The sequence below is a fragment of the Polyodon spathula genome, chromosome 23 (assembly GCF_017654505.1).
Source record: "Polyodon spathula isolate WHYD16114869_AA chromosome 23, ASM1765450v1, whole genome shotgun sequence".
Classification (NCBI taxonomy): Eukaryota; Metazoa; Chordata; class Actinopteri; order Acipenseriformes; family Polyodontidae; genus Polyodon; species Polyodon spathula.
Window position 1 is genome coordinate 3,198,640 of NC_054556.1, and position 27,344 is coordinate 3,225,983.

General features: G+C 36.1%; 1 protein-coding gene across 1 annotated transcript in view; it reads right to left on the reverse strand.

The window, feature by feature from the left end:
* LOC121298277 (voltage-dependent calcium channel subunit alpha-2/delta-3-like) overlaps positions 1-27,344 on the reverse strand; it is a 145,103-nt gene that overhangs the window by 113,302 nt on the left and 4,457 nt on the right. The window contains exon 3 of the mRNA XM_041225311.1: positions 2,161-2,277. Within this exon, the coding sequence (XP_041081245.1) occupies positions 2,161-2,277 (117 nt within the window). The remainder of the gene's footprint in view (positions 1-2,160; positions 2,278-27,344) is intronic.

The following is a 27,344-nucleotide window of genomic DNA, read 5'->3' on the forward strand; positions in this document are numbered from 1 at the left end:
GGTGAAGTGAAGCGCGTATATACCGAAATTGAATTGCTGTACAACAATTACTTTTCATACAAAACAGCAGCAATGCGGATCACAGCCACCAGCCACACTGCAAAATTCTTGCAGCACCTTAAGTTTTCTCAGCTGATAATTATAGAACAAGCTGTTGCCGTACTATCTCTGCATGTTTGCATAGCTGTATTCAGAATACATATTTCATTAAGCCATAAACACAATGCTCATATAAGAAATTCAATGCACTCGTTTTTATTCTCGATTATAATACATTTAACAGCCCTGAGCCACTGCAGAGCTGGGAACACAAGTAAACCAACTACATCAGGGACTTTGGTGTGTAGAATGAAAAGCCTTTGATTAAGTCTGGGCAATGTAACAGCTACTTATAGACCTAGACCCTTGCTCTTTGCTGTAATGCAGCAATAACAAGATAATAACTAAGCCTTGGGTGAAATAGCCAAGATGAGTTTTCTTTTATGTTTCTCTATTAAAATGTATTTTATCAAGACGCTCCACCTGGGTCCTGTAGCTCCCCGGAGGCAGTAGGCAGCACAAACCTTTCCACATCAAATGCACAATTAAAACAACATGAAATTATCTTCCATTGAACGTCTAGTATCTTGGGGTCAAAACCATGTTTAGTTTGCGTGCATGTCCTTGTAGATTCTGTGTCGCCGAAAAGTCGATGACATGTTTAAATATAAAAGGCTTTTTATAACAACTTTTAAAAAGAACAAAACAAAGGACAATTGAGAATAAGATGTTTTTTTAGGTATTTTACCATGTCCCCCTGCAACCGTTCCAAAGTGGGCTTGATAAATACGTCAGTAAGAAATACTGTAGAACACAAAATCAAAGTGGCCTTTCTAAATCCTCTGGGGGACAGAGTGCTGCAGGGGACAGGTTAGTGGTTACACTCTGGTGTACCAGTTGTACTAGACACGTGGGGATTATAGATGAAAGGTTTGTCATTGAATTGTATAGGTTTCTTTTAGTGTTACTGTAACAGGGTCTGAACTGGCGACCCCATCAATTGCATTTGCAGTTCCACAGCTTCCAGCCTCATCTCATCACACTGACAAGGGACTGGACAGAATCCGTAAACAGCAGTGTATCACACAACACTGTCCCTTACATTACTACAAGCACCAATGTTAACGCCACCACCAACAAAAAAAGGAACATCACTGTTCCATTGTTCCTTGACAGAGAAAGATCTCTCGGATTCTTTTTGAAAAGCTACCTCAACAAATCACTCTGGAATCCCTTTGGCACAGGAAATCTGGGGCTCAGATAAGCGTTGCCCTTGTCAAAACCCCTAGGAGACTTGAGACAGTATAAGGAACACACATTGAATACTGAATGCAACTTTTGCCAGCTAGCATCATGCAACTTTTATTAAATGCAATATTAACATGGAGAATGGAGTCACATAACTACACTTGCACTGTTTATTCTACATTTCCTCGCTTTTTATTTTATCTATTATGTATTTTTAACCAAATATAGGTTTCATTCTTGGGAAATACTGTCTGTTATATTTAAATTAAACCTACTAAACTTTTAAAAAAAAGAAGATGCATTTTGTTTTTCTCCTGAATATTACTGATATGTAGGTTTCTGGGAAAATATATAGAGATTTAGCGACTAAACCATAAAACTTATGCATATATACTGCTAATGCCATAATGCATTCATCCACGAATCTGCCTTTCTACAGTGTTATGAACACAGAGAAGGCAGAAAGCCCCTGACTGTGCTGTGGTAGGGTTTGACACAATAAGGCTGAGATCTACTCTTGCCTGAAGGAAATGGGCAGCGATCACTGAATGTTACATCATACATCCCTTAGGGAATAGCATGCATCCAGCTCCAATCCAATGCATTTATCATATAAAACTTGCTTATGAAAACAATAACAAGTGTTAAACACCTGTTACAGCAGGCTGAAGGTTAAAACTAAATCAGAAACAGTGCCCGTATTTTCACTTTTACTGGATGTTTATTTCTATTTACACTGCAATTGATGAATAACAAATGTATTTATTGGCTGTGTGTTTATTTGTTTTCCAGTAGATCATTAGGTCACTGTTGGTTTCTGGTGTTTTGTAATCACTATAGCACTGCTGTTTAAAATGCGTAACAGGTACTCACTCTCATTGCTTCAGCTTTCTTGTGGAACATCTCTTCCATATCTTTCGCCAGCTTTTTGACCAGACGTAGGCCATCGATTTCTTCAACGAGAACCGATTTCTCATACTCTTTGTATTTCTGTAAAGCAGAGATAAGAAGAATGACTATTCCATGCACAGCTTGATTGAGTGCTACATCAATAAAGTATTCTGTGGCCCAGCTTACAGTAACTGTCTGTTTGTATGAACAGTGGTATAAGCCAGTATGAATTTTAGAATTAATGGACAAGAATTTAATTGGAATGTTAAAATGAAATCATATTTTTGATTTGGATTTCCCCAACTTAAACAAATCACACTTTTTAGGACATTTCCATTTAAACTCATATTTCAATTTGTACTTAATTCAACATCCCAACATTATCTGCTTCCTGTTGTATTACAAGATTGACCGAACACAGTATTATGTAATATATTGTAGTTTTGCATGCACATGGGGAGATATTTCATCATATAAAATATCATCTGCAGGTAGTTCCAGGATAACGGTTTGGATTTGGGTATAATTTGAAGATTACAGCAACATTTTTACATCACGTGTATTTCCAATAAAGGTCACCAGTGAGAGTACCAGTAGATATAGCAAGCAGTGAAATGTTGTCATCCCAACTTATCAATTCTATTGATCCCAATGAAGAACAGCTGATTGAACAGGATTATCATTATGAATGCCATCTCTAGCAATGTGTGGTATTAAAACTGACAAGGTTTTTCTGGTGCAACAGACTAAATAAAAAAGATGAGGGGGGTGAGATTCTAAAATGTATGCCTCTTGATCTCTGGCTGCCTACAGTATCTCTTCAAAGTATATTTTGCCGTGTGTTGTATAATGCATGGGCTATAACCCAAACACCGCTGTTTGTAGTGAAATGATAAATGAGCCATCTCCCAAAATGTTATTTCAAGGATTACAGAGTTATATTCTAAACCTAGATCTCATCTTCTCATTAAATGATAGCAAACAAAAAGGAAAAATACATCTCCTTCAGGAAAACAATCATTTTAAATGTTATTCATTAGAACACTGACATGGAACTAAATCGTTTTTTTGTTGGGTTTTTTCTTTTTTCCCCCCTGGTGCATGGACAAGAAACAATAGCACTCTGCCTTCTATAATATTTATATGAGTAAAATCTTTGTTATTGAATCTCATGTTTCAATAAATGTTTTGTTTTGCTTATTTCTATAGATTTTGTTTCTTTTTTGGTTCCTTGTATTATGCTCATAACCTTTTGGTTCTTTTTTTCTTTTTTTAAATATTTGAAATGCAAAACTAAAAGATCAACGTCAGCATCCTGGGACCTTTCCTGTAGGTCACATGGCAGCTAGACAGTTGGGTGGAGTTTGAACTAGAACACATTTACTAGTTACCAGGAAGCATCAGGAACTTAATATAAGAAGTTAATTGTTCAATAATATAGTGTTACATGATGTGAAGTATGAAACACAAGCAGAGAATCAAAATATATTTAACTGAAGTGTGGTCGTTTCGAATAAGAAATAAGAAAATGGTTACCAATCTTTTCAAGTACGGTACCTGGAGATAATGCCTTTATACTGATTGTTACAATCCTGCCATTTTGCTATATGAAAGGATGTGCACATTATGGTAAAAGTGTATTTGATTTTAATATGTTTTTCACAGATGGTATTTATTTTGTCTTAAGAAAAACTGCAGTTTAACATCATTAACTGCAGCTGTACCCCAGAAAGAGAATGGTGCTGCTCTACAATAGCGTCATGATGCTTTAAGATGCTGTTACACTGCAGTCAAACTGCACCCTGTTACTGTGCCACGCACTTTTCCATAAGGAACCAACCTTAAAAAAATAAATGCACGCTACATTGTGCAGGAGACAATGCAAACTCTCTTTAGGGCTGTGCAAACCACAGTTCAGAATAGAAGTGGGAACACTCTTCAGTTATGAAGCATTAGCATTTGCTTACAACACCAGCTCCAAGATAAGGACATTCATCATTTCAGAAGGGAGACGCAGTAATGCTTTACTTCTACAGCATCTATTTTACCAGATCATTTCACACAAACACTAGGCAAATAAAACCACTACTTCACTGTCAAAACATTTCATGTTTTTCATGCATTTAGGTCTCTCCCACCCCATCTCCCGGTAACTGAATGCCTAACAAGTACCTTCCAGTAGCGAGGTTTGAAATGTTGCAGCCAATCAAAGTAATTGGCTGAGAACTCTGAACGCATTACCTACGGCTTGGGTGGGCAGAAACCTATGGACAGAACAGCGAAAGGCCCCTGGAGGCTGAGCTGTGATGGAAGATAATTGAAATCGAGACCATATCCTGTCAAGATAATAATGTGTCAAGATTGGGCATTCTGGGTAATGAACTACATTGCAGACAGCACTGACTTTGCAATTTACAGAACACCTGTAATCCCATACGCACTAACAGCAAAGTGATCCACAGGAGAGAGTGGCCTCAGGTGCTATTAGCTCTGAAAAACATCACAGGATTTGGACTTAAAAAGTCATTAAACTTCGCTGGGCATATCGACAAATTCTACTGCAGTTGATGATACGACATTACAGCTTTTTCCCTTAAAAACCAATGATTTTAAAATGGCCTTATTAGAGATACACCCTATCACAGCTTGAAGCTTGTCACAGCCAACCTTTACTAAACAGTGAAGCAGATCTAGATCAGGCTTGATGTTCCTTGTGCCAGTTGCAACAATGCAATGGAAACCTTTTGCCGTGCAATTCACATTTTGCTAAAACTTCCTGACAGCTACATGGTCAGGAACCAAAACCGTACCTTTAAAAGCCTTTCAAATTGGATGCAGGAGTTTACATGACACAGAAAATGGCTCTGTGGGTCCACATCTGTTTGTGAACTTCTAGTTCAGTTGCTCAGGGGATGAAGTATCACCTCATTACAAAGCTGCCATGTATGAGTGAGTTTGTGGAGCTCTGACTCCTCACCCATAGACAGGTCTAAACTCCCAGAAGCCCAGACTTGCAGGACGGAGATGAAGTGTTAAGAGTATTGATCCACATCTGTACCCTCTCCTTCAACATTAAACTACTGCCATCTATATCCTGCATTTATATATATATATATATATATATATATATATATATATATATATATATATATATATATATATATATATATATATATATATTAGTTAATACAGGATATGTTAAGACCTGTTTGTCTATTTAAATTTGTAGAAAGATAGATGGAACTTTCTTACTGGTTTAATTTTTTTGTTTTCTAAGTTATTTATGTACTGGATGAGCTTGATGGTTGTTTGACATTATTTTTTTTTATCACTCTAAAAGTGATTTGCTGGTTAAGGGGGGAAAAAAGCCCACCAAAGATGGATACCTGATTTAGAGGGACACCTCTGTATAGCAAGGTATTGAATGTAGTGCTTTTCCAACCAGATCGCCTCTATTCAAGGTCATCACCAAAAATACTGTGCGATATTTGACAGACAGACTGATCTGAAAATTACAGGAGTTTAATGTTACTTTATGTTCTTCCAGTTGATTTACTAACTGCTGAAAGCACTCGAGTTGTCAAGTAGCCACCAGATCAATACTTTTCAAGCATGGGCTCAGCTGAATAAATAATACATTCACTGTACTGGAACCCAAGAAATCTAACATACAAAACGCATCAAAATCACAGCCCATTCCAATCAATTTATATCAGCGTTAAATGCTTAATAATTGCATTGCGCTAAAGCCCAGATCTATACTTCCCAATATGAACTGCTGTTATAGGTCTTATCTTAACATCCGTTACCATAATATAGTCGTTGCTGTCAAGAACCATCCCAGTATATTAAATCGTACATTTAGGAAAAAAAAAAAAAAAAACACTCACAGTTATAATCACCATGCTTTTTCATATACACAACCCTGAGAAAAAATATGACTTCTTTCTATTAGATTACAAACTATAACTGTTCCGATAGAGAATTCTGCAAACGCAGATTTCTTTCTTCTACCCATCATAGCTGAATCATTTATTTTTTCCACATCAAATATGTGTTTCTTTAGCATCTTTTTCAGGGGTTAAACACAATGGAAAAATAAAATGAGTTTCATGAAAAATCGTTCCGCTTCGGATTACAAAAAAAGCTAAATTAAGTTCTGTTGTTGATGATAATTGCTACAGTTAACGTGTCGGGAAAATCAGGTAAAGCAATTTTCTTTTTAGCCTAAAACTTTTTTTTTCTTTTTCTTGCTTTCAGATACTGCTGTGCCTTCTCAATGTCAAACTAGTGTAACAACCACTTCCATCAGTTTAACCCCTTATAAAAGTTTACTATTGTATCTGTTGCATTTTGACCATCCTTTACCCTGGCTTGCCATGTTTTTCCTGTGGTTATACCATGCATTTACTATAGGTTTGCCATGTTTTTCCTGTGGTTATACCATGCATTTACCATAGGTTTGCCATGTTTTTCCTGTGGTTATACCATGCATTTACCATAGGTTTGCCATGTTTTTTTAATGTGCTTTATTACAATTTAAAATACAAACTGTGTGATAAAGAGTATTACATACTAAAGGCACTCAGGACAATTTCAAAATGTTTGTTTGTTTAAGTTTTAATCCGAATGTAAAATAACAATAATTACATATAAACTAATATTTACTTTTGAATTCTATAAAGTAATCATCAATTTGTGGGAAACATCACCTTTAAATATATGAACAGTATTTTAACCTTTAATTACTTATGTTGTAGTTCTGCTGTACATATATATATATATATATATATATATATATATATATATATATATATATATATATATATATATATATATATATATATATAGGGTGTTTGCTTAAAAATGTTTGGATACCAATGAATGCTGACAGGTGATTTCTTTCCTTTTGATATACACATAAAGCTGAGGGAACACTAAGCCACTTTATGGTTTGGAACTAGGTTTCAGGAAAATAGTTTTTAGGCCACTGCATGGCGCAACAGGGGAGACTTGGGGTTTCATACAGCAAAGTTGCCTCAAATTAGGTCTCCGAGTCTCCTGGAGTTTCAAGCCATCCTAGAAAAGTGGCTTTGTGTTCCCAGAGCTTAACTGAACAGCCCCATAAGCATTACTGCCCAAACACGAATTCTAAGTTTGTAGTGTTTTTGTTTCATTTATTTATTTCAAGAAAACGGCATGAAATAAAATAGCAAGAGCCAGTTACACAGAGGCCTTTCATAGTGAGCAGACTGTTGATTTGCCCTGTGTTCTTCAAAAGGGAGAATTAACAGTAGCACAGAGCTGCATATTTGCTGGAGTTCTGCCTTTTTAGAGTCTGCAACTTGCTGGGCTGGTGAACATCTGTCTTTCCTATGATCTTGTCAACCATGACACCAGTGAGAAATGTCATCCTCTACACTTTTAATCTTCAGGCATCTCTCAGTGCCAGGGCCGCTAATGGAACAGATGTTGACTCATACTGTACATCTACAATGTTCACAGTCTTGGGATTGGGAATGAGATTTTCAGAGCATCGCTTGCCTAAAACAAGCATTTATTATTTTAAAAGAATCCGTGGAAACTGTACGACGCACTTCTGTGGAACTGTTCAGAATGGAAAGTGGGGCTCACCCAATTCAGGAAGAACAAAAAGGGGCCATCCAAAATTTTTGATTTTTGGCACAAGGTTATTATTATGAGTAGTTGTATTATAGAAGTAGAGGGCTAGATTTAGGTCCAATCCAAATATTGCACCATCTCAAACTGATGTCATTACAAACCAAATGTTATACCTGTCAAAAGCTATAAATTAAGTGGTATACAAGGTAAATAAGCATTATAAAACAAAGCCTTTTTAATTTTTTTTAAATAAACAATTCGGGCCAACTGAGACTGTGCTACACCGGATATGTCAACATGACTGAATCCACTCCTTTCCTCTTTGATACGTATTCTCAGTAAAAGTCCAGTAACTCTAATCCCTTTGTTCTTGTGTGGATGAGAAGCAGCTTCCCAGCAGTATAACACCAGTGTGTTCCTGGAGCCTGGAGTTCCTGCTACAAACGTTGTTTGCCTCCAATAGCTAAAATGTGTCATTATTATAAGGCATGAATGCAAAAGTGGAATTAGGGATTTTAAAAATGAGCTAAAGAGAGCAAAGAAAACAAGGAACGAGAATTCAGACTTCAAGAACATGGATTCATGCTCGGAAGCCACCCAGGCTTTGTTTAACCTCCCTGGTTTTACTAGATCTAGTGCACTAAGCTACTTGAAGCTGGAAAACACTCTTGGCTTCACTCAAGTGATTATTGTGCTAATGAAATTGGAAGCAGTTGCAGCTTTTCTTGTCATTGCATTGCATGGGAGTATTAGGTCAGGGAAAGTACCCACTTAAATGCTGCAATCCTGTTTCTTTTTTTCTCCATTACATAGTTTGAGGATGTTTCTATTCTTTTTCAAGGACATGCGGTACAGCTTGACTGGGTTGATCCAGCTTAAAAATAAATAACTAGTTGAGATGTAGAAGCTGGGTAATCATAGCCAATTACCTACCCTTCACATCACCTACAAAAGGTTCTTAAGGGTCTTTTCTGCAGTGTAAACTTGCTCTGTATCAAAGTTTTCAAAGGAAGGCTTATGTCGGCTTTACTTTACTTCTTCAGGGTTGTTTGGCGCATCTAAGATTGTGCTGGTCAGCTATACATTATTATTATTCTCTGTGTCTATATACAGTCTCTGTGTCTTTATGTGTCTTCGTATGTTCATGGCTATTTTCATGTCCAAATATGTTGTTCACTGAGCTCCTTTATATCTGGATTCACCCAATTCCAGTTGCCCCTCCCAAATCATTTTGGTCGGGTCAGTAATAATTTTTGTCCCCCTTTAAAACCACTGTAATTAATGCATACGGTCATTCGTCTGTACCAAGCATTGTGCAGTAGATGAGCATTTTTAGATTGGTGACAGTGTTGTTAATTGGTTCTGGGTAGAAATGATATGTAAAATGAGTTTAAATCTTAGCAATTTAACCTGTTAATTATTACAGAATACAAAACACGAGGCATAAATGGGAGGGTTATAGACATCAAAAATAACTTCACATATATACTATATATTTTTATACAAGACCTCATCTTGAATATTGTGTGCAGTTCTGGTCACCTCGCTATAAAAAAGATATTGCTGCTCTAGAAAGAGTGCAAAGAAGAGCGACCAGAATTATTCCGGGCTTAAAAGGCATGTCATATGCAGACAGGCTAAAAGAATTGAATCTGTTCAGTCTTGAACAAAGAAGACTACGTGGCGACCTAATTCAAGCATTCAAAATTCTAAAAGGTATTGACAGTGTCGACGCAAGGGACTTTTTCAGCCTGAAAAAAGAAACAAGGACCAGGGGTCACAAATGGAGTTTAGAAAAAGGGGCATTCAGAACAGAAAATAGGAGACACTTTTTTACACAGAGAATTGTGAGGGTCTGGAATCAACTCCCCAGTAATGTTGTTGAAGCTGACACCCTGGGATCCTTCAAGAAGCTGCTTGATGAGATTTTGGGATCAATAAGCTACTAACAACCAAACGAGCAAGATGGGCTGAATGGCCTCCTCTCGTTTGTAAACTTTCTTATGTTCTTATGTTCTTATGTTATCTCAATGCTGGCACCTGACCCAAATCCATTGCAATGATTAATGACAAATCTTCCTAATTTCATGTTCCTGACACTAATTGATTTTTGGTCGCCCTGCAGCAATTATATTTTAACATGTTTTTGGAAAATTGAGAAAATGCTGTGTCATGTAATGTTATACCACTTTTCTGTCACCTACCAAAGCACTTTATTACAACTGGGTGATCTTTATAAGCATAAGCGTGTATTTACCCAAGCAAAAACATCTGTTGGTAAAAGCTTTCTGGTGTATAAACAGCCATCTCTGCCTCCTGCCTCTTCTTGGTTTACATGAGGCAACAAATTACTCTCTCAAAAGAAGAGCCCCGGCCTCACATGAGGTGGAACAGTTAATTTCACGCTTGTCGTCCCCGCTTCAATACTGTGTTGATTTGACTCAGATATGTGTGCCGCATTACAGCTAGCAGGGGACAGTTCTCAATAAGGAGCGCAATCTATCAGTAAGTGTAATTATAATATCGGACTCAATTTATGCCAAGTAACAGAAAGATTGAATGGACTAATCCATAAACCACCAGTCTACACAGCAACTAAAACAGCTAATATTGTGGAAACCACTTGAGAAGTACTCATTGGGCTCTTAGTTTCCACTTCAGTAGTTATAAAGAAACATTGTAGCAGGCAGAACACTGCTTGAAAGGCAGCCCCAGTGGTGAGGTTTCTAGTATTAAAAAAACGCAAACATCTGCAAAAAAAAAAAAAAAAAAAAAAAAAAAAGAAAAAAAAGAAAAAAGGCTGCAAAAGGACCCTATTATATCACAATTATATCCTGTTCTTCTAATCAGCGATTCTAATTACATTTTTTATTATGCGTTTGCCGGGTGAGAAACACATTGCGGATTACGAGTTCTCTTTTACAGCAGCTGCCAATAGGTAGGGAGGAATTGAAAGCTTTTACTGCAATTATGGAAAAGTGTAACACCATTTATTTCACATGTCCCTGTTTGTGTAACCCCAACCGCTCCACACTAATGCCACTGTCACTCAGTGTGAGAGTCTGATCCTGTGCAAAACTGTAACAAGCAAAAATCATGATTTAAAAAAAACAAAAACAAAACAGGATTTCTTCCAACGACTTGGATAATGTGGGGTCTGTCCCTGTAAATACCCCTCAGTTTTTTTTAACATAAAGTCCTACATTCCTCCTCACATTTGGCTCTGGCTCTGCATTTGGATGAGGTTGGCTGTTTTTACCATCCATTGGTTCACATTGTATAAAAAGCGATTTATTTGATACATATCCTGAGAACGTGTGCAGTGATGCGGTGCCACTTCATTACCAGTGCTGCTCATGTCTGAAGGCCATACTGGGCCGATGGTGCAATAGAAAAGATAGAAAAGTCATTAAAAAAAAAAAACACGCCTATGAAAAGCCACCAAAGCCTTGTACAATTTACAGAACGTTACTTGAAGGTTATAGAGCTCTTTTTCAACGAGCATGTATTCAAACTCATCCTAACCTTAGACTAAAAACCTTTGGCTACTCAGAAACATTATGGATGCTTCTGGCTGTCGCTATAAAGACAACAAGCAGACTGTAACTTCACAAGGTTTCAGAAACTCCCTGTGTTGAGCTTTTACACAGCAAGTACTAACACATCTATTTTTCCAATGGGAATTAACCTTACATTTTCTTTTTTAATGATGCTACATCAAATAAAAATCAAAATATAACACTTCATTTAAAAAATGAATTGCACTATTCACTGTAAAAGAATGGTAGTAATATTCTACTTAGCTGACACTTATCTATGTGTTGTATATGTAGAATTGACTCTCTAATTCTCCTTTAAATAAAGCTTTTATGATAGAAGTAACATTTACATTTCTTTTTAGCAGCATGTGAGAAACCCCTTCGATGCAAGTTCTTTCTTTATTGTGCTTATTTATCTTTGCTTGATTTGAGCCTGAAATGTGTTTCATACTCACACACAGACAAGGGAAGTTAAAAGCATTGCAACATTATCCAATTATCGTATATTGTATATTTATATATTATATATATATATTTATATATATATATATATATATATATATATATATATATATATATATATATATATCCTTTTTTTTCCAAAGGTAATGTGTACAAGGTCTACTAGTTTGACAGAAATAGAAAGTCTTGCAATCAACAGAAAGGCTAAAATCGACACTAAAATGACTAACTCCATTAATCTGTGGCCCCAGGGGAAGAAAGGACAAGTCCAAAGGATTTCAAACGACACTAAAAGGATAAAATGTGGGGTGCCACTGCACTGGATATGTGTTTGAGAAGTCTAATACCACTGGATTAGTGGCAGTCTCGTTAAATAGGAACATTTATTTATTTATTTATTTATTTTTACACAGTAGTATCTCAAAGAACTGTACAGTACATAGTAGAAAAATCAAACCACAATACAGTTGTAAAACATCTACCACAATCACACCATTAAAATAACATATTCAAAACAGTATAAAATATACACACACACACACACACACACACACACACACACACACACATAGGTAAATGTACTTACATACACACATCCATACATCCATACATCATCATAACAATATAAATGCTGCAATACAACAGTTACATTAAAACCCACTAAGAAAGCCATTTTATAAAAAGTAAGTTTTCAGTCTTGACATAAACGCTGTAATGGTCCCAGATTCCCTGACAGACGCAGACAGAGCATTCCACAGTCTAGGAGCTTTACAAGAAAAAGCCCTCCCTCCCATGGTGATTTTGTTGACCCTAGGAATAACCAATAGCCCTGCATCTTGTTATCTCAGAAGATACTGGGTCAGTAACTCCAATTCATTCAGGGCTTCATAAAAGTTAACAACACAATCTTAAAAATCAATTCTATACTCCACAGGGAACCAGAGCAAAGAGGCCAAAACAGGGGTAATGTGTTCACTTTTCCTGGTTTTAGTCGGAATTCTAGTGGCTGAATTCTCAACATGCTGTAAGCGAGAAACCACCCATCTGGGGATACCAGAGAGAAGTGCATTACAATAGTCAATTCTAGATGAAACAAAGGCATGCATCAGCCTCTCGGCATCAGGAAAGGCAATAACGGTTCTAATAGCTTATATATATTTCTCAAATGATAAAACGATACTTTACTAATTTTTCTAATGTGATTCTCAAATGATAGATCAGGATCAAAGATGACCCCCGAATTTCTAATTTCTAGTGTTAGATCCAATGAGACACTGCTAAGGTCTAGCTTGTGTAAATTGATACTCTTTAGCTGATGCTGTCAGCCTATAAGCATGACCTCTGTTTGGTCAGAATACAACATTAAGAAGCTCTGTGACATTCAGCACTTGATGCCAGTAAGGCAAGCAGCTACACACCCCAGTAGAAGGAGTGCCTGGATCTAAACAATGGACATTCATTCCATGCCTGTGAATAATATCACCTAATAGCAGCATATATAGTGAAAACAAACAAAAGGACCTACGATAGAGCCCTGTGGAATACCGCAGGCAACTTCTGACAAATCAGAACTGGTGCTGAAAGCAGTAAGCTGGGGTCCTGGAACACTCCACTGGTGTACACAGCATGAGTAAAGACAGCGGTGACAGCAGTAGCTGCTTCTTTCACGAGGTCTACTGATCCACCCCGCTCACAAGTCATAAACAACCATTAACCATGTAAAAGATACCTCTTTCTTTAAGCCTAAGGTGCTGAACTTTAACTAAAACGAATCCCAAATCGGGCCTGATAATGACGACATGAGAAAAGCTTTAGCTGGATAATGTCATGCTGAAATGTTTTTTTTTTTTTTATTGAGTGGCAAGCAGAAGGCTGCCAAGACCCACACATGCTTGAAATCACACAGTCAGCAAAACACCCAGCAAATAAGCCAGAAAGGTCTTTCAACAAATGTGCAGTAGAGTGACTTTTATATATCTATTAAGGGACACTGTACAGGGGAGGTGAACTTCATATCAGCCATTGCCAAGACACACTATGCTTCAGCAATGCCACGGCAACACTTTAGACATGTTTCAGATTAAAAACAATAAACCTCCATTTCTATCTCCTGAGTGTATTTTTGTTTTAATACAGTTAAAAAAATGGATTAAACCAGAAATGCTATCAACAAGGATACTTTCTTAACAAATACATTAATTAGCTTTTTAAACAATGCTATTTTCTTTTTTAACCCTTTCACTTCTGGCAGGATCTCAAGGTTAACACATCCCGTCAGAAATCACGTTGGAACATCACGGGACTCCTAGCTCCCAGTCTGAGGGAAGAGTATAAATATATGTAAAAAAATACAAAAATGTTGTCCTGTTCTCATGTACACTCAATATAGGAATTCCCATTTCAGGATTGAAAGCGCTAAATGGACGTATATTAATATGGAAAGCTACTGCCATCTTAGTTACATGTGGAGAATGATAAACAGACCTGATTTTACTGGATTTTCCCCTACAGTTTTAACCAGAAATGTAATTCTTGTGACAGATTGAGTGCCAATGCTATACCATATGCATTATGAAAATGGTGTTAATATGCTAGCCATGTACTTCTGAAGGCCTTGGTTAGGTGCTCACAGCTGACAGTCATAAAACTCCACACTTCATCCTTGTCGTCTGCCCATGTTTGAAAGAGGGCCAGCACTGAAATGCAGGGGTGGCTGGTCAGCTCTGGATTGAGATCTGTCAGCAGAGCTTTCTTCCCGGCTTCATCATTACTTGGCCATCTTCACTGTGCTTATTTATTAATTTATTTTACTGGCTTGCTGAGATACAAAATCACCTTTTTTTTCTTTTTTTTTTTAATTGCTCACTCTCAACACATTAATTCACATTCACGGCATGCGGAATGATATTAAAACACAGAACACATTAACATTTGCAAACGCATCCACAGGAGAATACATATGTAGTTTTAGTGTATAAGGCAAACAAGTCTTCTGGCTGCTCAAAGAGACTCAACTGTGCACACATTATCCCTGCCCGTTTGTCTCGTTCAGCATGAAAGTGGGAGCAGCCATCTCTTCATTAAAATATAGGTTTAAATGAAAGCTGGTGCAAACAGTGGTATTTTTCCACTGCCCAACCAACTCATACACAAAACCCATGAGGCTGTACTCATCAGTGCATCACTAAATGCATTGAAGTTCTAGAAACCCACTGACATGCTAATGTTTTATTAACACTCTCCTTAGAAATAGTGGCTGAATTTTCATATTTTTAACATGATAGAAGATTATTCAGGGCTTTATCCTATCCTATTTAGTCCGGTATAAGTCAACCGTGTGCCAACCAATATTCAGTACTGTGGGGGGCAATGTTGCTAAATACTATATGTAGATTCCAGTACCCTTGACATTAAAGGGGATAATTCTAAGGCAGTTTCTATACTAGCTATGATATAGAGAAGTACAGAATTCAAGTTCTACAACTGACTGAGATCACCTGGTAAAGCTTCTAGCTGTTAGTGGAGTGTGTGGGATAGGAGTGCTTTGCATTGTTTGTCCATTACTGTGAGTGTTTTACTGCAGCACAATCCACACAACAGAACAAGCGTAATGATAAATTATAAAAGTATATAACAATGCGAGTGGTTAAACTGTCAATCCCACACAGATTATTATTCTGAAACGATTATGTGTGCGTAAAAAAAAAAATCTATGCGCACATGAAATTACAAAAACAGACATACTGTACTGGCATTTTCGCTTTCTGTCTAAAAGTGGCTGGTCCACTACTGTGAACTCTACAACAAAACGATTCACAAAAAAATGATCTGACACACAGCAGAAAGAATGTACTGTATCAGTGCTCAAGCACCTGGGGGTCATGCCCCTGGCTCAGCAACATTAATGCTGCTCATCAAATTCTTGACTGCGATCATATTTCAATGCCACGGGTTAAAAGCCTGGACCCCTGACTGCGGGCAGATACCAGCTGAGAATGTATAATGTAGCCAAACACTCACTTTCCTGTCGATCCCTGCTCCCTGCTGAAACAACAGCAGCACACATCTGAGAGTGAAGGGCACATCTGAGTAAAACACCTCCTCTATTGCGTAAACACACCTCGAGCTTCAGTTGTATCACTTGTTTAAATCTTCCAAATAATATATGAAACTTGTTTTTTTTAGATCATGCTAAACCTAAGGAATCATTAAAATACAAATGTTAAATGTCCTCCAAGTTATTTAAACTGTATGTCACTATTAGCTATCACATTATGAATAAGTCTTGTCATATCTCCTTGCCCTTTCACGTTTATGAGTTTCTGACAAGAACGGACGCAGATCTGCAGCCATCAAAAGTTCCTTGGCTTATTTATATTTAGCTTTGTCTTTAAATATTTATTGTGCTTATATTTTGTTTTGCCCATATCATTAGTCAACTTAAGAGTTTAAAATCAGTTAATGATAAAGGTCCTTTAAGGCGATTGCAGTATTTTTAATCAAAGGAAATGGTTGCTCCTTACACCTTGTACATCATATTAAAAGATATAGTGAAGTAACTTGGGCATACATGTTAACATTATCATTTAATAATAATTTAACAATTTAAGAGGTTAAATAGAAAGATAGGTAACTATTTTGAGCGGCATAAAGTATGTAATTAATATGCAATTAACCATTTGCTGATGTTGATAAACAGTGAACTGCCATTTGTGCTCACATTTCATAGGTATGTTGAACATGTTTGAGACTTGACTGAGGATGATGTGTTGGGCAGGCAAGGTCAGACAGGACTGGGATATTTCGGGGGTCGGCGAGCATTCGTTTCGTTGATATATGGTGCAATTTTGTCCTTTGAGAGATGGGTTTGAAATTTCACACTTTGGTGGTTGGGAATGAGCAAATCCTGCGTTAATGGACTTTGACACTTTTGGAAGCATTAAAAATGGTCAAAAGGCACAGAAAGTGGTCCTTGCGACAGTTTGAGGTGTTTTTTAAGCAATCGAGGTGTTTTTTTTTATTTTTCTATTACACATCAGTATCAATAAAAAACATTCCGTGTTGCATTGGTGTGTTAACTTAAGTATAAACTCCAGATTCCCATCTGTTAGATATGCCAAGCATCACCAATAATGAACAGAGCTAACTCGTAGAGGAATGCAATAGATAATCTAATTTATCTGTTAAAAGCTCTGTTCTAGCTATTCTCTACCCAGGGCAAAGTATGGCATGGACAGATATGAAACAGTCACAGGGTTAAGATAAATGACTGTGAGAAATGACTAAACGTATCATTATACTGGTGGGGTACGCTCCATGCTCATTATAACACTGTCCTTTGGAGGCATTCTACACATAATGAGTTGCGTGTTGCTCGGAGTATGCTACTGGTGTTATAAGATACTTCACTGTGCTAAAGGTGAAGTGCAGAATTAAAAGGAAAATGTCCCTCCTACTGAAAAATAAAAATACAGTACAGAAATTTGTTTTGTAGTTCAAAAGGGTGATATGGGTATTAAGATATGGTTTAGTTGGAATAAATAAAGGGCAGCAGATTCATGTTAAAAATAAATAAATATATTTTTAAAAAGTATTGCCAGCATAGATGAGAAAACAATTCATGTATTAAATGTTCAGGCTAATATATATTTTTTTTAAATGATAAATACAGCTACTGCGCGACACTGATTTTATCTTTTATATACAGTGTAGTGTTACTGCGGTTTCCTTTAATACTGAAAGCTGAATGGAGGCTCCAAATCTACACACAAGCTGCTATAGAATAGAAGTTGGACTTACCATCATATACCTTTAAAAAGGCAACACAGCAAGGCGCCGACATTAATCATTTTTGAAGTGCTATTACCTGAGGGAGAATGGGGAATGCAAGTTGGGATTGGAACTAGTACCTTCTCCACCAAAAACCATATCGCCGGAGGTAAAGGAACAGCTGATAACTCAGCTCAGCAAATAATCTCCTGACCGTGGTCTAGCTGTTTAGGTTTGCAAATAAATGTTGTAACTGAGAGAACATGCCCAGGACTCAGTCCATCGGGAATGCTGCACCTGCAGTCTGACAGTGATCCCTTCTATCCTCACACCAGCATGGCATACAGTGCTTTACAAAACAATGCGTAACTAATAGATATCATCTCCTTCACTAACACTTTATTTTGAGTGGCATTAATGCATTTAATTAATATGCAATGAAATTTGCTGAAGTTACATGTTAATAAGCAGTCAAGTGATGTGCCATGTACGTGTGTATTTATCCAGAGACTGCCACTGCAAGCTCATATTTCATATGTACGTTGCGTATGGTTTTTTTGAGACTTGGTAGTTTCCTGCTCCAGTCAAAAATCGATAGCAAAACCAATATTATTACACTACCTGAGTAATACACAGTTGCCATTCACAATCCTGTTTTCAAATTGCAATAATATTGTGGATAGGGTATTCATTGCTTTACAATTGTTTTTCTTTTTTTATCTATAACAGGAAACTACCAAATCTCAAAAAACAGACTCAACAAAAAATATAAAACATGAGATCAAACGGCAGTCTCATTACAGACACATGCAATCACAACATATCTATTACCAGTTTATGAACATGTAATTAAATATCAGCAAATGGTTAATTGAATATCAATTAAATACGTATATATGTCACTCAAAATAAAGTGTTACCTATCTTTCTATTTGAAGAGCAACAGAACTGGCTTCTTCAAACTACAGTATCTGTATAATTCTGACCTACAACCAATCTGCAATTAAACTACACTATTACACAGCGGCATGAACACCTTTCCTCTCTGCTGAGGTTTGTTAAACAACACTCTGGTTTCCTTACTTCAAAAAATATATCACGATTAATTGCAATAAAGTCATTGGTGTCCAATGTCTATTCATCACCAAAATCTGTTTCTTTAAAGAAGGCCCTCTGACAGAGTGATTGATGCTCCTACAGGGCAGAGTCCTTCACACAATAAGCACAGCCTAAGTATTGTAAATGCCAGTAGTTCTGCTCCGCTTCAAGTCAATGCTGCCCTATTCTTCATTATTAAAAACAGAAGAGCTATTCTGATTAGAGGTCATTGTTCATGTCTTCTGTTTTACTTGTCTTTCTATTGGTGCTGATAAAAGCAATTGAAAATATAATTAACGTGTAATCCTTCTTTCAACTTTCTTAACTTGTTCTGGGAACTACCTGTAACTAACTACTCAATACTTTAAAGTATTTTTCTCTTTAAAATCATGTAAAATGTCAGGGAAGATTTAAACAGCTTTTGACGTATCTTGTTGTTCTTTTTTTGAGTAGTCAATCTAAACAGAGCTTTTTAACAGCAATCTAATCTTCCTGTGTGGTTATGATGGAAAGGCTTTGTACCCTAACCCTAGCCCCAGTACATCCATTGTCTTAGTATGGGAAATGCATTAAACTCCATCACTGTAGCAGAACATCATTGTGAAGATGCTTTATGAGAACATGTTGGAAGACATCCTAGACGCTTGGCCTGCAAGATGAGTCCATGCATCGCCATATTCTGTTGCAGCGTGACGGTGATATATTATGCTGGAATGAGAATAATCTATGACCTGTCTTAGACGAAATGAGCAAGCTGGCCCGTGACCTGTCTTAGATGATCTTGCCTGTAAAATACTCATTTATTCTGATTAAATAACAGAGGGGAAATCAATTGCATATCAATTATAATTAAGAAAACCAGTACAAGACAATCAGAAGTAAATTCTTACCTTTAATTGAAAATTGAGGAAGAAGAACTATTTTGCTGGCTTACCAATGTGTTTTTTTAAAATGTATTTTAAAATTATCAAGCTGCATATATACTACATGAAAAATTGAATTGTTTCATCTGTGACTACTCAAACCTATAAAAAAATATATAATAATAATTATACATATTACATATTGCATCCTGAGCCATTCTATAAAAAAAATAAAGGCATAATACCACAGTAGTGACGTCAAAAAGTGATAATCCCTCTAGAGGAAAATATACTTGAACTGTGACCCATTCAACTCCTACAGACTTTCAATTCAAACACAAAATGTCTCGTTTTCAATCACTCGACAACACTCACAGAAATGTTCATTAATGATCAACAAAATGATCAACAAAATATAGAATATATATATATATATATATATATAGGTGTGTATATGTGTAGTGTGTGTGTGTGTGTGTGTAAAGCTGTTACATTCATATCTGAGAAAAACTGGAGACAACATTGAACTGTACTGTATATTATATTCTGTACAGCACTGAAACACTACGTTTAAAAAAAACTATAGTGCTGAATCTCGCCTTTTTTAATATTTGCATCACAAGGGTATCCATGTATTATAAAAAATAATAATAGACTGGCCTCTTCAGTGAGTTACAGGAAAACAATTCCATCTCGGATTTCTGTGACAGTTTATAAACTCATCCTTCGGTCTCACAATTTATGTCGTCACAGAAAACCTCGATGAAAATATTTTCCTGTTACTCTCTGTATAGACACACACACACACACACACACACACACACACACGCACGCGCACACGCACACGCACACGCACACACACACGCACAGTAATGGAGGTACCAGTGCATTTGCAGTGCATGCAAGCTCATATCTGCAGATTAATGGAAGAATTTTAATTAAGTTAAAAGATTAAAGTGGAATGTGACTGCATACAAAGGGGAATGAAATCCAGGTAATTGTCCTAAATGTCCACACACCGTACTGCCTCATTTCAACATGCACTGTGTTCTAGGAATGTGTACAAAAATCCAATAGTAAAAAAGCTATATCATTATCAATATCATTAGTGTACAGTACATCTATAAAAGAGCAATGATGAGTAAACGTGCCAGTGTAGCAGGAACACAATGGGGTAAACGATTACAATTCAGCAGGGTGAAGCTGCTGCAGGGCACACCAGAAACACAACATTACACACGGTACAGGGATCTGGAGAAGAACAATGAGAAATGGTCATTGGTTTCCCTTTTTAAAAACACTTGTCTGTTTTAAAAAACACACACACACACACACACACACACACACACATATATATATATATATATATATATATATATATATATATATATATATATATATATATATATATATATAATCATCCACACCAAAACAAGCAGAGGTGTCTACAAAATTGTAAAATCGAAGCGATATTTAGAAAAAAAAATATGTTTCTTTATGTATCTGTTACATTTTTTGGAACAGAGACCTTGTTTTTTGTGACTAACACCAGTGCATTATGAAAACTCAAAATGGTATGTATTCCACAGAGATTGTAACAATTCTTGCACCTGCAATGGCTGCAATTCCACCAACCCCCACCCACCCCATCAGTGTGACAGCAGAATATGTGTGAAACAAAGGACCGGCATTATAACCCATTAGAATATGTAATTAGATGGATATTCATATATTGGTGATAATAACAGAGGGACTGGGCTGGTTTCCATTTGCGCTGCTGTTGACAGTGCTCTTATCTCCAGTGATCAGTAGCGAAGCAGAATAGAAACTGATGATGTGTGGTAGTGAGGGTGATATTTATCACATGTTCTGTAATGTATTACTTTGGAACAGAATATGAGCCCAAGAGTCCAACTCAGGGAGGAAGACTAGAATGAAAACAGGCTCTCTGCATCTTAGAGACAATCCCACGGTGTCAGCACTCTAAACATGACTCTAGTCAGTCTTTACTTTGAACGAACCACTAATGTAAACGGACAAATTATTTCAATATTTAATTCAAATAATTTAGTTTTCAGTTTATCAACATTTTTTTTCTTTTTCATTATACGTTAGCTAACTGAAGTCTGAGCTAAGTTAACAACTACCAAACTGTTAAAATGTCATTACCTTACCCTAAATGTATTTCGTTATTTTACGTTGTGCTTTGCTATGTGAACAGTTTATTTTAACATGTATTGCTTGCTAAGAGGCCAATTCAATTAACTTTTAGCTTGGAAAAAGTATTCTAGTAAAATATAAATCCACAATTTAAACCGAGAGTGTGTGTGGCAACTGTTTGTCTGTTGATTAAAAAATGAAGCATTCTTTTGCTCCAGCTCCAGGTTAACTGAAACTACAGAGATGGCTTTATTGCTACAAACATTTATTTAGAGAGAGTAAAACAACTAATTAAAAGGACTGTCAACAAGGTCTGCAAACAAGGAATAATGCAGTATACAGACAGAAAGGAATTATGTTACTATAATTGGACAATGATTGTAGGACAATATGTTTGAGTTGGTTACAGGGTGCATGTTAAATGCTGCTTAAAGAAGATAAATGGCTCAAGCTGAATGCAATTTTATAGCCATGATTTCAACCAGCCACTCAAAATCTGCAAATACAAGGATAAAAACGTCACTATAAATACACTCTGTATCTGAATAAAAAACAATAATGCACTTCTTTGTAGAGTAATCGAGCAGCTCCATTCCCTGAGATAAACTGAATAAATCCCACACAAATCATCTTTTTTCCCCTTCAAAGCACATTGTGAATCTAAAGGCACATTTCTCTTTTTTGAATAAACAAGCATATTCTTGTTAAGATAATGGGTTTCCACTCTTGGAACAGAAAGTAGGCTTTTTACTTGTAATACTTTTTTAAACTCTTCTGCAGTAGCTGCTCCCCAGGTCTCGCATATTCTGCCACCAAGTGCCGATGTGAAGAAACTACAGCAATAAACACCTGCAGTATCTCAAAATCAGCACATTGCATCCTTTAGTGCACAGACGTTTAATGTAGTGATACAACCAGAGTGGTTAAATATTGCAAAGAATAGGGCAGCCTAGCCAACAGAAAAAAAAAAGAAACCAGCAAATTAACGACTTAATTTCAACATTCAGCACAAATCCTGTATAACACATTTAGATGTTACTTTGCTAAAAAAAAAAAAAAAAAAAAAAAAAAAAAAAACACAACATCTTTGAACTTATTTAGATAAACAGATAATAGTTTAGCTCCTTTCTCTGTTTACAAACTTGAAAGCTATGTTTAGATGAAATCATTAAAAGGAGCTTCTCTGAGGCTCAAAGCAAAATCGACAAAATGAAACGTGAACATGGCAGGAAAGAGCTTGTATATTTAGTGGAAAACCATTCCAAATCACCTGGGCTCCACTTTTCATTGAGTAATAATGCTGCTGGGTGAAAGACAGCTAATACATTTAATGATATGCTAATGATGGCTTTTGATTGCTGCTTTTTTTGCCATCCTATGCATATCTAGTAAATGCAATCTTTTAGGGGCATCATTTTACAGGCTGAATTCATGTTTGCTGAGAAACAATCTAGCTTGCAGTGATACTCAAAGCTTTTAAAAGCTTTACACATAGAGGGAGCGCTAAAGAGCATGTATGAATAATACATATATTTATATATATATATATATATATATATATATATATATATATATATATATATATATATATATATATATATATATATATACTGTGTAGCAGTTAATACGTTAGAGTATATATGTGCTTATTGTCATACTATGTAAAAGTATATTAGCTTAAAAAAAATGGAGTCTAGGCAGATTAAGAATATATGTACATATTAAACACATCTAGCTGCATGCAGTTGTTTTGTCAAAACAACATCACTGATTAACAGTCTAGCTTTGTAAATTACCAGTGTAGTTGGAGACAGGAAATTCCTGAAAACTGCTTCCCAACAGGTTTTTAAATATATTTTGTAAAAATTGCAGAACAAACCTAATTGCAGCATGAGACACAGGCTTGGTTTACATGCACTTGAAAATCAACTCTACAGTCATGACTGTGTGACGTTGTCACGCGGACACATCGTGAAACAGCAAAAGGACGTCCTTTTGGCAGCGTTACTTTAAGGACAGGGTGAATCACTTTCTCACGATAAAAATAGCTGTAAAAACCCAAGTAAACCGTATTTAAATGAACAATTAAACATAAAATGAACGACTCAGACATTTCATTTAGAGGGTTGGAAAAAGTATTAAGTTGTCTTTGTTGGCTCACTCACTGAGTCCCTGTGTGACCCTGAGCAAGTCACTGAACCTCCTTGTGCTCCGTCTTTCGGGTGAGACGTTGTTGTAAGTGACTCTGCAGCTGATGCATAGTTCACACACCCTAGTCTCGTATCTTGTAAAGCGCTTTTTTATGGTGGTCCTCTATGAAAGGCGCTATATAAAAATAAGCATTATTATTATTATTATTATTATTATTATTATTATTATTATTATTATTAGAGGACTGCTAAACCTTAGGGTTTCGAAAGGTTGCCATGAACACATGCTTGTTTCAAACTGTGGATATCCCTTTAAAACACTTCAAGTAGAAAGTTATTCTTCTTCAGAATTTGTCATTTTATCAAACAATGGTAACAGAAATTCCCACAGATAATGGAAACTGGTAGGTGTCTAACAGAATAGCTGTCTGTTATGGCTGCAAGCAATTGACTATCTGCATCCAGTGGCGTTATATCATCTTACACAGTTTGATATTTTGTACTACAGTCTTTCACAACTGGATACACATTTAAAAAAAAAAAAAAAAACACCTATCATTGTTTTCTTAAAAACAGCGATTAAAGAAAAGCAAAACTATTATGATACTGATATATTTCAATTCAAGAGATCCTAAGAAATATTTGTATCCCTTCCAAGGCGATGATGGCACGCAGATAGATTTAACATCCTGCTCAGAGCCATGTGCTGCTTGGAAAACCCTTTGCTTTTGGACTTGCATCTTTCAACCCCACAATATGAAAATGTTAAAAGCTACAGTTACACTTACAAACAGCATATTATTTACAGACGGAGAATACATCAGCGATAAAAGAATTGTGAATGCAATTACTCAGCAATTTTGTCTGGCAGGGAATTTAGCATGGTTTCCATCAAGCTTTCCAACTCTATGAAATAACTTGTCCCCACAGAAATCGGCAGTGGATTTTCTTAAGAATCTGCAGAGAAGAATGTCTAGTTTCTACAAAGGACTTGCACAACTCTGCAGGAATTGTTTTTAATATAATTATCTGAGAAGTGATTTGAGTCACAAAACTCAAATCACTCCACTTGCACTCACTCGGTGGCATTCCCAGGTATTTACGAGCACAACATCTAAATCATTGCCCTCTTCTGCATTTCATTACACATTCCGTAATAAAAGCTTTTTTTTTTCCTGAGAAATGTTATTCAGTTAGCAGAGCTGTTGGGGCAAAATATATTGCCCACCCTAAAGTCTACATAGCTGAATTAGCTATCAGGACTTCAATAAATAAACATTTTAAGAAAGATTTCACTTGTTTGTACCTTTTGGGGTTTTTTTTAGGCAACTGTTTGTAACTTTCTGGATTATTAAATGAAAATCATATTTATTTTACTGGAAATTTAGGTGAATGAGAATGTGCTAATCCAACAGCATGAACAGTAACAGTCAAAATTCCCACTGAGAGTTATCTTCTTACTGTCGGTAAACTGAAATGCCCTTCTTAAACACAGCTGACCTGATTACATCAAGCTACTGTAACACTGTATGTGTAAGTAAAATACTAATTCTATTCACAGACTGCCCATGGCCTTTCATACAGTACACTGTCCCCCATCTGTTTTTAATTACGGAATACAGAAGTTTTTACATTCTAGTCCATTGGTTAACCCTTTACTAGACACTTTGCTTTAGTTTATTACTGTTAAACAGCTGAATAACGTGTTAGCTCATGGGTCATATTACAGAAAAAGCAATGGTAAACAAGTCACTATATATCATTAACATATATAGATAACATGGATTACCTTATTACAGCAGACCCCCTCACAGCCATTGAAACTGGCATGAAAAGCAATCGGCACATTTGCATATACAGTACAGTACACATTGAATACGCCTATGTTTATAAGCAGCTGGAGAAACTGTATCAGGAACAGCCCTGGTATAAATAAAGCCGGGAAAATGAAGATGCCAAACACCATGTCTAGGAATGTGACAGTGTTCATCTATAGAAGCCGATTAAATCTACACGTTAACAAACCCTGACTTGTGTATTAGCTGTATAGTTCTGCATAGTTTCTGCCATTAGTATTAATGTACTGTTCTTATACCGGTAACGTCTGAAAGGAAACGTGCGTTTCAAGGGCTGTCCAGTAATCTAAAAACAAATGAGATACTGCATTCTACTATTGTTCCTTTTCTTTTTGTAAACTAATAGCTTGAGATACCCTGGTCTATTTCTTTAACTCCTGAACCACATTAATGCTGCATTGTCTGAAGTGTAAATACTTGTTTAGTTTCGCATTTTATGGGTAAGGTCATTAGCATAAAGACTGCCAATGGAAACTATTGATCAGGGGATGCTTTAAGGTTAATCACCATAATCCCAGCTTCTCAAAGGATACAGTTATTGAAGGACTTGTCTGTCTTTTGAGCATCTGCATTGACCTTGCACATTTAACCTTGAAATGCACGCATTTTCCAATACGGAGAGGAAATTACTTTTTAATACAACATTGTTGGGGGGGGGGGCTGCACGATCAGCAGTACAACATGGCCCTTGCTTCCCTGCAATAGTGGACTCGTTCAGCGCACACACCTCACACACACACACGGTTCTGAATGCATCCAGCGGCACCTGCTATCCAGACACATCCCACTAAACACAATGTAAACTCGATTTTAAATTCACAAAGAAGCATTTGTACAACTCCGAGGGAGTGTTTAAGTGCACTTGCCCTGGACTGGAACATAAAAATAATGAGTTATGGTTATAGTACATTATGGGAATCCATAGCACGTCCTTCTGTTCTAAAACTTGCTATTACTTTGTAGTATTGAATTCTGATTAAGGAAAACATCAATTAGAATTAAAAAAATAAATAAAAATACTAAACCCCATAATCAACATCATGGACAGACACATATATTTAAGTGTGGCCTGCTAATTGAAATCTAACAATATATTTTATATACACACACACATTTTCACACATTGAATTTAAATAATATATGTGTTTCTAGAGGAAAATATACTTGAAACTTTGACCCATTCGACTCCTAGAGACCATCACTTTCAATTCAAAACACAAAATGTCTCGATTTCAATCACTCAACAACACCCACAGTACAGAAATGTTCATTAATGTGTCATTCATATATATATATATATATATATAATTGAAGATTTTTTGGGGGGGATAAGTATCCATCTGTTTACAGTGTGAATACTTGAAGTGGGCAAAATCTATTTTCATTTTTTTTCATACGATACACAGACAAAATATTTAGTTTGGCTAAAAATAATAACAAAAAATGTTTTATATATATATATATATATATATATATATATATATATATATATATATATATATATATATATATATATATATATATATAAGAATGCTGTTTAGATAAAATTGGGAGATATAGATATAGTAAATTATTTTGGAAATGTATGTTCTCCTGAATCCCCGGCAGTTAGCATCAGTGACTTGTTATCTTCCGATATTTTAAACA